Here is a 13026-nt window from a genome sequence, read left to right on the forward strand (position 1 = left end):
AGTGATCTTCAATCAGTTGATTGCTAACTTTGCTGGTACGTACAGAGTATTCCATCTTTGTTTTCGTACTAAGGTAACAATCTGTCATTTATCTAATCCTTTTATCACGTCGATCAGCTCGATCACTCCGATCCGTCAAAAACTCGAATAGATACATACTCTTTCTGAGCTAGGGAAGCAAAATATCTGCAGAACTAAGCATTTTGGATTCAGATATGATTATATTTTGGCAGAGAAGGAACAAGCTATAGGGATAAACTTGGATTTGTTTCAAGGCGCGCGACTACGGAGACAATATATATTTCGTGGGGTATACAATGCACTATAGCATTGGTAACTAAACCCCTTAGAAGGGTCTCATTACCAAACAAAAAGTCAATTAGAATGTGTTTTTGTGCTTTGTTTGCATAATTGAGTTTGTTAAAGCAATGTAGCACAGCTAGTCCAAGTTGATTTGGATATGTTTAATTGACAAATCAATTGAGCTAGCTAGCACCCCAATAATACCATGTATTCTTTTAAGTATATGATTTGAGGCTTTATTAAGCAGTGGGAGTCCATGTTTATCTTGTTATATATCACAAGGACCACAACTTTATTATTACCAGCTCTGTAGCATTTTTTATGTGATCTTAATTAGTAGTTAGTTAATTATAAGCCAAGCTTGGTCTTGTTGATGATGAAACAAGCAACCTTTTTCTTCTTCTTCATCTTCTTCTTCCTCACTCTTTTGTTTTTGGGTAGGAAATGAAAATTGCGCGCAGTGTCAATGCAGAGATTCTCAAGTGGAGAGAAAGACAAGCAGAAGCTTGTTTTCTTTTCTCTCAAAGATCTGAGTCCATTTGTTGATTAAGAAATTAGTATTTTGGGAGACTGCTTTTTGAAATTTTGATAGTTTCCTCTTGTTATTTCTACGTGGTTAGGGTTCTGGACCTCATTGATTAAGAAAGTCATTAACAGATTAAAGTAGGAAACAAAGGTCAATCAGTGGTGTTTATTTTATAAAGTTCATGTTGAAATCCCAATGCATGCCTTTCTGTTTGTTTATTTTTCCTTCTAATAACATTCTTTAAGTAATGGGTATGAAGCCCTATCCAACTTCTAGGCCTTTGGGTATTTTCTGTACCAAATTAATAAGGACTTTTAGGGCTTGTGAGTAATTTTGTAAATTATTGTTATTTTTTTATTTTTTATTTTTCACAATGAGTCTAATGATGAATATTTCAAAAGAAACCCAGTTAGTTGTTTAACCAATGGAGGCTGTAACTCATCATTCTAAAAATAATGTTGTATATATCACAACAAGCGGAATCCTAAAAGCGCTGCCGTCTCTCTCTAGGCTCCTAGGGTTAGGGTTTTTTTTTGATGAAATTCAGCAAGCAACTCCATTCTCTCATTCAATGCCATGGCTGCAAGGCTTGTATCCTCCTTGACTCTGGCAAGGGGGAAGAAGGCGGTGGATTTGAGGCAGTCGAAAGGGAAAAGTCTCAGTCAAGCAGAGGTGTTTTTGGTAGGGAAACTGATCACTGCATGTGACTTTAATCGCGGATTCTTCATGGGAATGTGTACAACGGCCTGGCAATTGAATGATAAGTTTAGGGTTGAACCTGTTGAAGGAGGAAGGGTCTCTTCTCTTTCTCGGATCCAAACGACAAAATCTAGGGTTTGAAAGGGAGGTCCTTGGGGCTTCAATTGTGCACCGGTAGAGTTGACTGATTATGATTGTATCGAGGATGTGGAGACTATCCCCTTGATCAAATCCTCATATTGGATAACTTTGTTGAAGGTTCCTCCTCTTTGTTGGTCCGAAAGACTCATGCATATTGTTGGAAGCACACTGAGGGAGATGAAGGAGTTTGATAAGCCGGCATGGAAGAACAAAATTATAGAGATTCGGGTTGAGATCAATTTCATGCAACCCTTGTTGCTAGAGAGGTTGTTTTGCTTGGATGATGTTTCGCTTCGGTGCTTGACTTCTCTATCGGGTCGACCTCGACATCCGCTATACACAAAACATGGTTTTCAAAGCACATGTACCCTCTGGGATTTATCCTACTTTTGCGACATTTGCTACTGGAAATTTTGCCACAAGTCCATTGGCATTGGCTTCTTTCCTACCACAGAAAAATAAGGAGCAATTGGTGATTAGTGAAATTGATGAGCCTCAATTGGCTAACTCTCCTATTACTAGGAAAAGAAGAAAGAGGATTGGTGGGGATTCTGTCTCACCAAAACGGTCTCGACTCAGTCTTGCTATTGACAGCTATGTTGCACGAACACTCCGACACGTCGACATGGCGCCCGATATGGCAAAATACGTGTCGGACAATGTTGACTTTTTCGACACGTTTCGGACACGTTGACCGACGCGCCATATCATTTCCGACACGCCACATCATCATTTATCATTTTTTTTTAATTGAAAAGAAAACAAAGAGAAAGGGAACCAAAACCTAAATAAAGCTGTTGTCCACTTTTGAAAGCAAGCTACTGTCTAGTTTTGTCAGCAACCTACTGCAAATTTGATTTTCTTTAACGTTATGTTTTAAGTTAGAGGTCTGCTACACTTCTAATATTGTTAATTATGCACTTCTATCATTTGCATTTGACTCTCTTTAATGTTATTTCTTATGGTTATGCAATGAATTGAATTTAGAACATTATTTTGGTAACGTAATGAACTTATTTTATATTTTAGTATATTTTTATTAATTAAAAATAATAAATATATAATTTTATTTGCCGTGTTCAAACCGTGTCGGATATTCAATTTTTGAGTTTTACCGTGTCGGCGTATCGCGCCGTGTCATGTCATCGTGTCCGTGTCCGTGCAACATAGATTGATAGTCACAACATTGATACAACAACTCTGGGTTTGATGCCATTGCAGCCACACAAGCCAGCCCGGGTAAGAAAAAAGAGGTCGTCCGGTGGGTAGTAAGAACAAGAACAAGGAAGCTCGTGGGACTGTTGGAAAAGAAGAACTAGAGGGTGTAGGCAAAGCAAGGAAAAAGAAAGCTACAAAGAATCTGTTAATGCAGTTGGAGAAGGAAGTAGAAGAAGATGCTAACTCCAACCCCTCAGGGAAGGAGATTGTGACAGTTTAGCAGTGTACTCAGGCTGGGGATAAGTCTCTAGTTGATGATCATAGGATTCATAGCTCTATGAATCTTCTATAGGTGTTTTATTTTATTTTTCATGTACCACAATTATGTGATTGGCAAGGAAGGAATTAGGCATGATAAGCTAGGGCTGGCATTGGTAGGTATACCGACTTTATTTACCAATATCATGTACCAATCAACTTATGATTAGTAGGCAAAATCCTCTACCAAAACCAACCGCCGAAGTTGGTATACCGACTTAGTTGGTACGGTTGGTAATAGGTCTCTACCAAGTTTAGATTGTGGCTTAAAAAATGAAGTGATAAATATAACTTTTTCACAAACATAATGCAATAATTGCTTTGGTCTGGTGGTATGTGGTCATATTTTCCATTAAAGCATTCATGGTTTCGAAACATACTTCTTGCCAAAATTTAAAAATTTTATATTTTAATTGTATTCATATCTATGGGATGTTATAAATATAAAAAAATACATATATTATATATTATACATATATTTTAATTGTCTTTACATATATTATACATTTTATAGGTTGTTTGTAAGAGGTTAGAGGTTCAATTCTCGTTCCTTACATAGATATGAGTGTATTTTTGCATAATTACACATACATGGTTGTATACCAATGGTATGAAAATCTCAATACCAAGTACCAACTATGTTACCAAGACTGATACGATATACCGTATCAAGTAAGTCGGTTACCAAGTCTTTGGTATACCAACTAAGTTGGTACAGTTGGTACTCGGTTGGTTGGTTTCGACATGACCCAAATTGTCAACCCTATGATAAGCCGTAGGAAGCGAGTTATTATTTTTTTTTTTTTGTAAAATATTCTGATAAGGATTAGACGATATTAGTTCCTCTGCAACAGCCTGTTGGATGACAGTTTAAACCGTAGGAAGCGAGCTTGATCACAAGAGTTTTGGCTTGCTTAATTGTCAGTGTACCAGTTTTTTGTAGTATCTTTATTTGTTGGTTCTTAGGTATAGGGATACCGATTTCTTTTGTAAGCAAGATAAACTCTACCTTTTTGGCTATTTAATGATATGAACGATATTTTTTTCTTTAAAAAAAAGAAATGGAGGCTGTAGCTCTTATATTTGTTACGATAAACATGGTCGAGCTTTGACTTACATTAATGTAGCTTTACTTATTTTTTAACCTTAGTTAGCTCATCACTACTTTGGGTTTCATCTTTATCCTTTTCATCCTTCATGTTTAGTTCTTAAAGTTTTTCAAAATACAAATTGTATAGTCAACCACAAGTACATGATCAAGTTATTAAGGTCTTCTCGTGTTCAACAGTTGATATGATTAAGTTAAACTTTATGCAAGTACAGTCTGCCTAGCTTGAATTCATGTAGAGGTTTGGGTGGAGATCATGACATAAGGTATTTGAAACCTTAGATCTATTTAGCTAATGAGTAATACGACCCTTATATTTTAGTTCAAGCATGGACTTTGCTTCACCTACTTAGAGGACCCTTGTCACTTATAAGTCAAAAGAGTACTGTGGAAGGAGAACCTTGTGTCTTAATCATAGGAGATGGATATTCTCCTCACTATGAAAAAGTGGCATACATTTTTCCTCGACAATAGTTTGAATTCCAATCAGTTTGTTATGATTATTACTTTGTGTTATGTAGAGCTAGTCTTAAAGGGCTAGGCTTGCTATCAAGAAAAAATGTAAAGGATCCGCATGCATCAAGAATTCAAGATTGATGATTTGATCGATCAAACTCCTTAAAAGACCTGATCGAATTGACATTATTTGCTGTAAAAGTGTAGTAAGAAATTTTCTAGAACATTCCACCTACTATGGATAATGTCATTGCTGGCAGTAATTTCCGAGTAATTATTCTGTTATGACAAGAACTACCTTTACCTTTGCTAAAACTTGTATTATTGGTAATTTAAGTTTCTGGCTTTACCATTTGATCGACCGACGCGTTTCAGTCGTCATGTTTCATGTTTTATAGGAAGAAAAATCAACAGAAGTTATGGTATAGTTCTAAGAAGTTACAATGAATTAGGGAGAGGGTCATCTTATCCGGCTCAATTCAATCACACTGATTAATTATGTGCCTTAATCGCACACCTATTTACAGTTTTCATGTTTCTTTTTAATTAACAATGTTAGCGTAGATGACTCAATTAAATTGAAAATTGCAGCCAATGACAGAATTTTAAGACTATATAGAGGAGCTAGGGTGGCTTAATTAGAATGGAACATTTCAAGGGGATAATAAGAACAAACCCAGAGGATGGAGGCTTCTTCTGAACAATACCCTGTATCAGAATTCAAATAATAAACTACTCAATCCTTCAAAAAGTAGCTCAATTTAAAATCGCCAAAAGAAGAAATTTGTGTCGTCCTTTGTCCAGTTGCATGCATTGTTAACTATATATGACGAACTAATCCAAAAAAGTAAGAGAGAGACAGACAAATAAAGAGACCTGAAACAAACCCTAGAGATGAAAATTTAATAAAAAAAAAAAAAAAATTAAGGTGTTGAACAGTGAGGAGAGGGATAGTAGGACTTTTCTGTCTTCATAATTAGCATCACATCACATCCACTCTTCCTACCTATAAATCTGTGTCCTCCTTCCCTCATTTTTTTCCCAACAATCTCAGACAGACTTCTGCAGAGCAACAAAAACTTGCTTCAACATCAAAGAAAAGAAAGAAGCATAAGATCGATTGAAGCAAGATGGGTCGAGCTCCTTGCTGCGATAAGGCGAACGTGAAGAAGGGACCCTGGTCACCTGAAGAAGATGCTACACTCAAGGCTTATATTGAAGAGCATGGCACTGGAGGCAACTGGATTGCCCTTCCTCAGAAAATTGGTATATACATAAATTATTCCAATATATATAAATCTTTGATCTGTTCTTGACTGATTAGGGCTTTGATTAATTTGCTGATCAGTTAATTATCCTTAGTTGGTTGATTAATTAACCTAAGTTTTGTTGTTAGATTAATAATGATGAACCTAATTGCAGGGCTCAAAAGATGTGGAAAAAGCTGCAGACTACGTTGGTTAAACTATCTGAGGCCCAACATCAAGCATGGTGGATTCTCAGAAGAAGAAGACAACATCATCTGCAACCTCTATATCAGTATAGGCAGCAGGTAATCATCTCTCTCTCTCTCTCTCTCTCTCTCTCTCTCTCTCTCTCTCTCTCTCTCTTTGTCTACTCACCTTGATTTCAGCAAGAAAAAATGGAACCTCACTATGCTTGTCACTTATTCCTTGTCCACGATGCCTTCCCAAATAAATAATTAATAATAATGAACGCAGATCAATGGATCCGATTTTTTAGGGTTTCGTTCGTTCTTTCTGTTCGATCGTTATCCCTTTGTCTCTTGTTTCTTGTTGGAGTCTGATCATGTGTTGTTATTCCATTGCTTTCCAGGTGGTCTATAATTGCAGCCCAATTGCCCGGAAGAACTGATAATGATATCAAGAACTACTGGAACACCCGGCTGAAGAAGAAGTTGCTCGGAAGGCGCAAACAGTCCGGTGCTAATCGGGGAAGTCAGGACCTTAAGGATGCCGCCGATGACGCGCATCAGGCTTTAAGCAGCTCAGCCCTCGAGAGACTTCAACTTCATATGCAACTGCAGAACCTTCAGAACCCATTCTCTTTCTACAACAACCCTGCCCTGTGGCCCAAGCTGCATCCCTTCCAGGAAAAGATGATCCAGACCGCCCAATGCATGAATGATCAAAACTCTAGCAACCCTCTGATGATGCAGCAGTTTTCTGTCTCAACTCATGATCAAACAGTGCAAGGTCACAAGGTTAACGACCATTTCTATGAACAAACTGCTGGTGCTTTGGCAATTCAGGAGCAATATGCAAAACTATGCATCAACCCCAAGATGGATGAATTGGAGAACGCGTTGAATGGCATGTCATCCTCCTTCATATCTGCTACAAGCAATCCTGTGGACTCTACTATTGTGATTCCGAAAGCCGATCATATTGAGCGGCAGGTAAATTCCAGCTTCCAAGCTCAACTCGATGGCAATAACTCTGGTAGTTTCACATCACAGCAGCAAGATGATCAGATTGCTGAATTTGATTATTTCAAGGAAATGAATGTCTCCAAGGAAAGCTTGATGTGGTGGGCTAATGACTTCGACAACAAATCTGTGTCATCAAACTCCTGGGATTCCACTTCCGTTCTTCAGTCACAAGGGATGTTTCAAGATTACGAATTAGGTTATAACCTGTAGTTATCAAGTTATGCTGCCTATAACACATTTATGCACCAAATTGTGGATCTCATCATCGACTAATAGAGGAGGTACCAACATATACATGTCGGTCCCACCTCTATTAGAGATATCGTGCTCTGCAACGTGGTATGCGAATGTGGTCGAAGTAGTGGATTTTATCGAATAGGGATCGATTTTTAAGGTACTGAGGTATGAATTTTCTAGTTAGGTCATAAGAGGATTATGGCAAATTTAAATAGCTCCATGTTTTGTAAATTGTGTGAATTATAATAATGTTACTATCTTCTCTATTGTCAAGCCAAATTTAAATCTTGAATATCAACATGTGTTTCTCAGTTTCCGATCTAAAGTTGCAGATGGAGAAATATATTCTGGCTCCAAGTAGGGTTTCATTATTTATTTTTTTTCCTTTTCTGTCCAGTCCAATCCTATAATAATCAGATATCTAAATGTCTATGCTCAAAAAATCATCTTAAAGGCCAATAAATTGTAGCAAGGTGATGTCTCTAAATATGGAATCTTCACTCGGATTCGCTGCCTTAGAGACAGTTGACTCATGTTTTTGAAGCAATTCATTTTTTACTGCTCTCTCATACAGATCTACGAAGTGAGGCTTCTATTTAGATGACCAAACATGAAGAAACTCGAGCTTTTGTTTGAGTTTGGCCTCAAGCGTATGAGCATGTCCAAACCCAAAAGAAGCTTCAGATGATAAGTTATGGAACATGCCAAAGTGTTGAAGACCAGATAATAGTGTTGCTGCTAGTGTTCATGTATTGTAATTCAGTTAATTTGGTCCTTTTTCTTAGGAGTTGATCACCATGAATGCGTAAGTCTGCGAATACCTTTACATATATACAAAATAAATTACCCCATATACCACATTACTCGACATAATGAAGGAAACACATCACTAGTTAGAAAATCTCCTTCAAAACAGAGAATACTATTGTACAAAACCTTTCGTTCGTGTTCCTGGCGTGAAGCTGGCACAGAGCTTTACATGCGACTCTCCACGATCAGTGCATTGCCTGTAATGGATTCACACGAACCAGCCTCAAATGAAAAAAAAAAAAACTTAAGCATATTGCATAGGCCTCTCAGAAGACATTTGTCTAGAGGACCAACTGCCAGATGAAGTTCTTGTTCGCATATTCTTGTTGTTTGATGATACAGTTTTAGCTGCGCAGACCACCATTCTGTCTAAACGGATGAAAAAAACTTATGCAAATTGTTTAACTACAAAAGTCCACTAGAGGATGAAAAGGATAAACAATTGACTTTTTTTTGGATATTGTGAATTATTTTAAGCCAAAATATATGCTAATGGAAAAAGTGGTTGACCTTTTAAAATTGGTTGATGGGTTCTTGTGTCGTTATGTTTTAAGGGCGTTATGTTTTAGGGAGGCTTGTTGGAATTAATTATTGAGGTACGATGGGCATGACGTGTGATGGTGCGTATGGTGTACCTCAATTTCGTATGAGGCAAAAGTCCACGTACTACGAACAAAAACATCATCTGACAGTTTGAATTCCAAGGACTAAGATGAAAGTCGACAACATTGTGCTGAACAACAGTGCAAATACATATACTAAGAATTTACCGCTTCTTGTTGAGGTATGGATCACTTGGTGGATCTCAAGCATTTGGAATTACCATTGGATGAAGATGATAATAGATCTCTTCTTCAACTATCTTCCTTCATGAAGGCAGCTTATGGAACAACTTAGACTTCCATTATTTATATGCGGTTGGGTGATCATTATCACGAGTGTGATGATTGTTCCATGTCACATTAGTTTTTTGTGTTAGGAGAAATGACGAACAGGCGGTGAGGACAGAATCAGTGCATTGCCTGATGATATTCTTCTTATCATATTGTCTGGCTTGCCTGTAATGGATGCTCTAAAACCAGCCTCAAATGAAAAAAAAAAAAAAAAAAAACTTAAGAAGACATTTGTCTAGAGGACATTGTATCTAACTGTCAAGACCCACCTCGAATTTCACCTTGAAACCCGAAGTAAATCCTGCGGGGTCCACCTCTAAGGAAAATTTATCGAAAATTCGGCATAATCTACCTTGAAAATAGACAACTCTTACCTGGAAAATAAATTCCAGATAGACACTTCTATTACAAATCATCCATCCTTAACTCCTGGAGCCTTCCTCCTCCCCAAGTTCATAACATCTCCCAAAATACATCAAGCCTTGATCAACTAATAACAATCTCAAATGGTTATCAGAGCATATCTATAATGAAAGAAAAACAATGAATAAAGAATAAGCGGAAGTAGCCTCTGACTATGCCTCGACTCCATGTACGCTCGACCTCAATAAACTTAGCCTGCAAACTAAGAAAATAAAACCAAAGAGCCCAGGGGAAAGTAATTTAAAAACGTTAGAGTGAGTAGACAAAAATAATTTAAATAATTTAACAAATACGTAATTTAAATACTTTCCCACGTTTCAACTTTAAAAACTTAGCTGCACGCAACTTTGAACATCCTTAAAACTTTAAATCCAGAATCACGTAAAAATGGACAAACCAGCCCCGCTGGTTAATCAATTACATAAATGAGAAAAATAAACTAAGGGGAAGAGGTATCACCATATAAGAGGAGTCTCCAAGGCTCGGGTCGGTGCCTCCAGACTATAGTAGCATCTCACGCTAAGCGCTCGACTCACCTATGGTGAGGACCGCTAATAAGGCTAGCTAGCAATAAATAATAATATTCGATCGGTGCCTCTCAGGCTATAGTAGTGTCCTACGCTAAGCACTCGACTCACCTATGGTGAGGACCGCTAATAAAGCTAGCTAGTAATGAATAAAAGCGACCCTATAATATGGTGACTAAAAATATACGAAATCACTTAAATCCATAAAGCTTCCCTAAGATCATGCAAATGGTACGGTTCCCAACCGTACTTGAAAATTATCATAAGAAATTATAATAAAACTCAATGACGTGTCTCACACGTCAAAATATTCTCAAATCCATAATTAAAGCGAGATATAATTATCAAGTATAAATTATAAATAATTTCTCAATCTGAAAATACTCGCTAAAAATATTCTCAATGTCAAGATCGATAATCCACAATTAAATGAGAAAGTTATAAAAAGAGAATTACCGAAAATCTCATTTTCAGTAGTCTTTAATAAATCTCAAAGTCAACAATAAAGCCGATAATAATTAAATCCGGAAATCATGAATGATATCCAAACTCAAATACCAAATTAATTATCTGAGCTCAAATCCATAAATTATGGTCAACAATTAATCCATGCATCAAACTCAAAATAATTTCCAAGATCATTTCATAAGCTGAAGTTATAATATATGCTCTAAAAGTAAAATGATAAATTATAAAATCTTGCATGCATATTTATAAAAAACCAAAGTGTCCACTCACAAATTTAGGCATAAGCCCGACGAAATCCGAATCGTCACTCAAGTGATGTCCCCTCGTATCCTGGCACAATAAATATGTTTAGAACCACTCTTCAATTTAGGAAAAAAATAAATGTTTTAACTTAAGCACCGAAATCCTTCCACTTAACCAACTAATCAAGCTAGGGTTAAGCTAATTAGATTTTCACCAAACATCAACTACAACCTCACTTCATCGATTCTAGCACTTTAGGACCATAACTGTCACGCCCTAATTTTCAAAAATTTTCGAAGGATAAATTTCAAAAATTTGGGCATGATATAACTCTCAAAATATAATTCCCAAGACCTGTTCAACAAACTTAAAGAAGACTAAACTCAAATGCAGAAATGTAATGTCAACACAACTCAACATCGAGTTAAATATTACATTTCCTTGTTTACATAAACTTGAAAGTTAACAAATGAAAACACTCGAATGAGTTTAATGCTGTCTACCAAATATAATAATATCAAGTGTACAACAACTAAAACCCTGTCACTATTCCTCCGCCTCAACCATGCTGATCAACACCTGCAGGTCTAACCCTACACCATGAATTAGTCACCGGGTTGTAAACAACAAACCAGGTAAGCTAAAAAGCCCGTATAAGTAACTCTAAAAAATAACTCAACCCAACATTACATAAGATAAAACCGGTAATTTCTGCTTTAGAACTTAGTTTAGGAATCACCTCAAAACAATAAAATTCAAAAGAGAATAAATAAGAAAACACAACAATTCACAAAACAATCAAAATCATAAGTGAATCCTGCAAAAATGATAGCTCAGGAATTCCACTAAAAATCACACAAATAATATTAAAGAATCTCCTGCATTAAGCATAGTTCATGAGATACTCAAAACAAGGAATTTAAAAACAACAACAATAAAAAATGTTAAAACCACATACCAATACTTTACAAATATACATGTATCCATGAGTCCCAGATACCAATAAGGTATCTCTCATGACCTACAACAAACATATGTACCCATGAGTCCCAGATATTAATAAATACCTCTCATGATTTACAACAACAATTTATGTACCCATGGGTCCTAGATACCTTAAGGTACCTCCTATGACCTACACCGACAGACGGACTAGAGCTCTATTCCTAACCGTAACCAATCACCCAGTTTGACTGTCTAATATCACATCAAAAAATAATAATAACATCATAACCGTAACCAATCACCCACTACTAGGACAAGCACTTTAGCCGACGAAAATTTTTCGTCGGCCTGTCAGCTTAATTCGTCGGCTAAGATCTTAGCCGACGACCTTTCGTCGGCTAATATTTCGTCGGGAAAAGCTCGTCTGTGGTGACTTTAGCCGACGACACATGTATAAGTCGTCGGCTATAGTCCAGACTTTAGCCGACGACATTATTTCGTCGGCTATAGTCAGACTTTAGCCGACGACATTTTTGTCGTCGGTTATCTGCCAAACTTTAGCCGACGAATATTTTAAAATATTCGTCGGCTAAAGTTTGTAATAAAAAAATAAAAAAGATCTATGGCCGACGAAATAAAGTATATTTCGTCGGCTTTATAGGTATTTAGCCGACGAATTAGAGCATATTTCGTCGGCTAAAAGTTATTTTAAAAAAAATAAAAAACTTTAGCCGACGAATTAAAGCTTTTTTCGTCGGCTATAAGTCCTTTCCAGTAAAAAAAAACCCCGAAATTTCTGAATTACCATTCCAAGCAAGCTGCAAAATATACCAAAACAATTCCATATTCCATATAACCAACAACAAGCACATAAAAGTATATAATTCATCAACTACATAAAATCTAAATCGTCTAAATTAATATCCGCTTCTGGGGGTTACTGCGGAGGTTGCTGCGGAGGTTGCGGCGGAGGTTGCGGCGGCTGGGGTAGCGGCATGGGCGGAGGCATGGGCGGAGGCGGAAGTCCCTGAAGCTGGGCAGCTGTAAAGTCCTGCATGTACTGGAACATCTGCTGCTGCTGGGCCTGCTGGATGGCATGTATCTCGGCAACATAGGCTGCCTGCGCAGCATTATAGGCTGCCTGCGAGGCATTATAGGCTGCTTGCGAGGCATTATAGGCTTCCTGAGCAGCTTGCTGTTCTCGTAGTCTCTGAACTTCCGACTCTAGCTGAGTCGTCCTGGTGATCGTGGACGTGGTCCTGCTGCTGGTCGATGCTGCCTTTCTTTGAAATCCTGGAGTGGTCTTCAGGACCCCCTCG

At 37.3% G+C, this 13026-nt stretch overlaps 1 protein-coding gene and 1 pseudogene across 1 annotated transcript; one reads left to right on the forward strand and one right to left on the reverse strand.

The window, feature by feature from the left end:
• The window catches only part of LOC101312629, a 232025-nt pseudogene that overhangs the window by 140164 nt on the left and 78835 nt on the right, over positions 1-13026 (reverse strand).
• Positions 5840-7677, forward strand: LOC101300526 (transcription factor RAX3-like). The gene is made up of 3 exons (XM_004296693.1): positions 5840-5975; positions 6132-6261; positions 6546-7677. The coding sequence occupies exons 1-3, from the start codon at positions 5840-5842 to the stop codon at positions 7369-7371; spliced, it is 1092 nt and encodes a 363-aa protein (XP_004296741.1). The 3' UTR covers positions 7372-7677.

This window comes from Fragaria vesca, linkage group LG4 (assembly GCF_000184155.1).
Source record: "Fragaria vesca subsp. vesca linkage group LG4, FraVesHawaii_1.0, whole genome shotgun sequence".
NCBI lineage: Eukaryota > Viridiplantae > Streptophyta > Magnoliopsida > Rosales > Rosaceae > Fragaria > Fragaria vesca.

Bases quoted from the DNA above. Each gene is read 5' to 3' on its own strand.
- LOC101300526 (XM_004296693.1), top strand. From the start codon at position 5,840: ATGGGTCGAGCTCCTTGCTGCGATAAGGCGAACGTGAAGAAGGGACCC. The intron at 5,976-6,131 runs GTATATACATAA...ACCTAATTGCAG, and splicing joins TGCCCTTCCTCAGAAAATTG to GGCTCAAAAGATGTGGAAAA. The intron at 6,262-6,545 runs GTAATCATCTCT...ATTGCTTTCCAG, and splicing joins TATATCAGTATAGGCAGCAG to GTGGTCTATAATTGCAGCCC.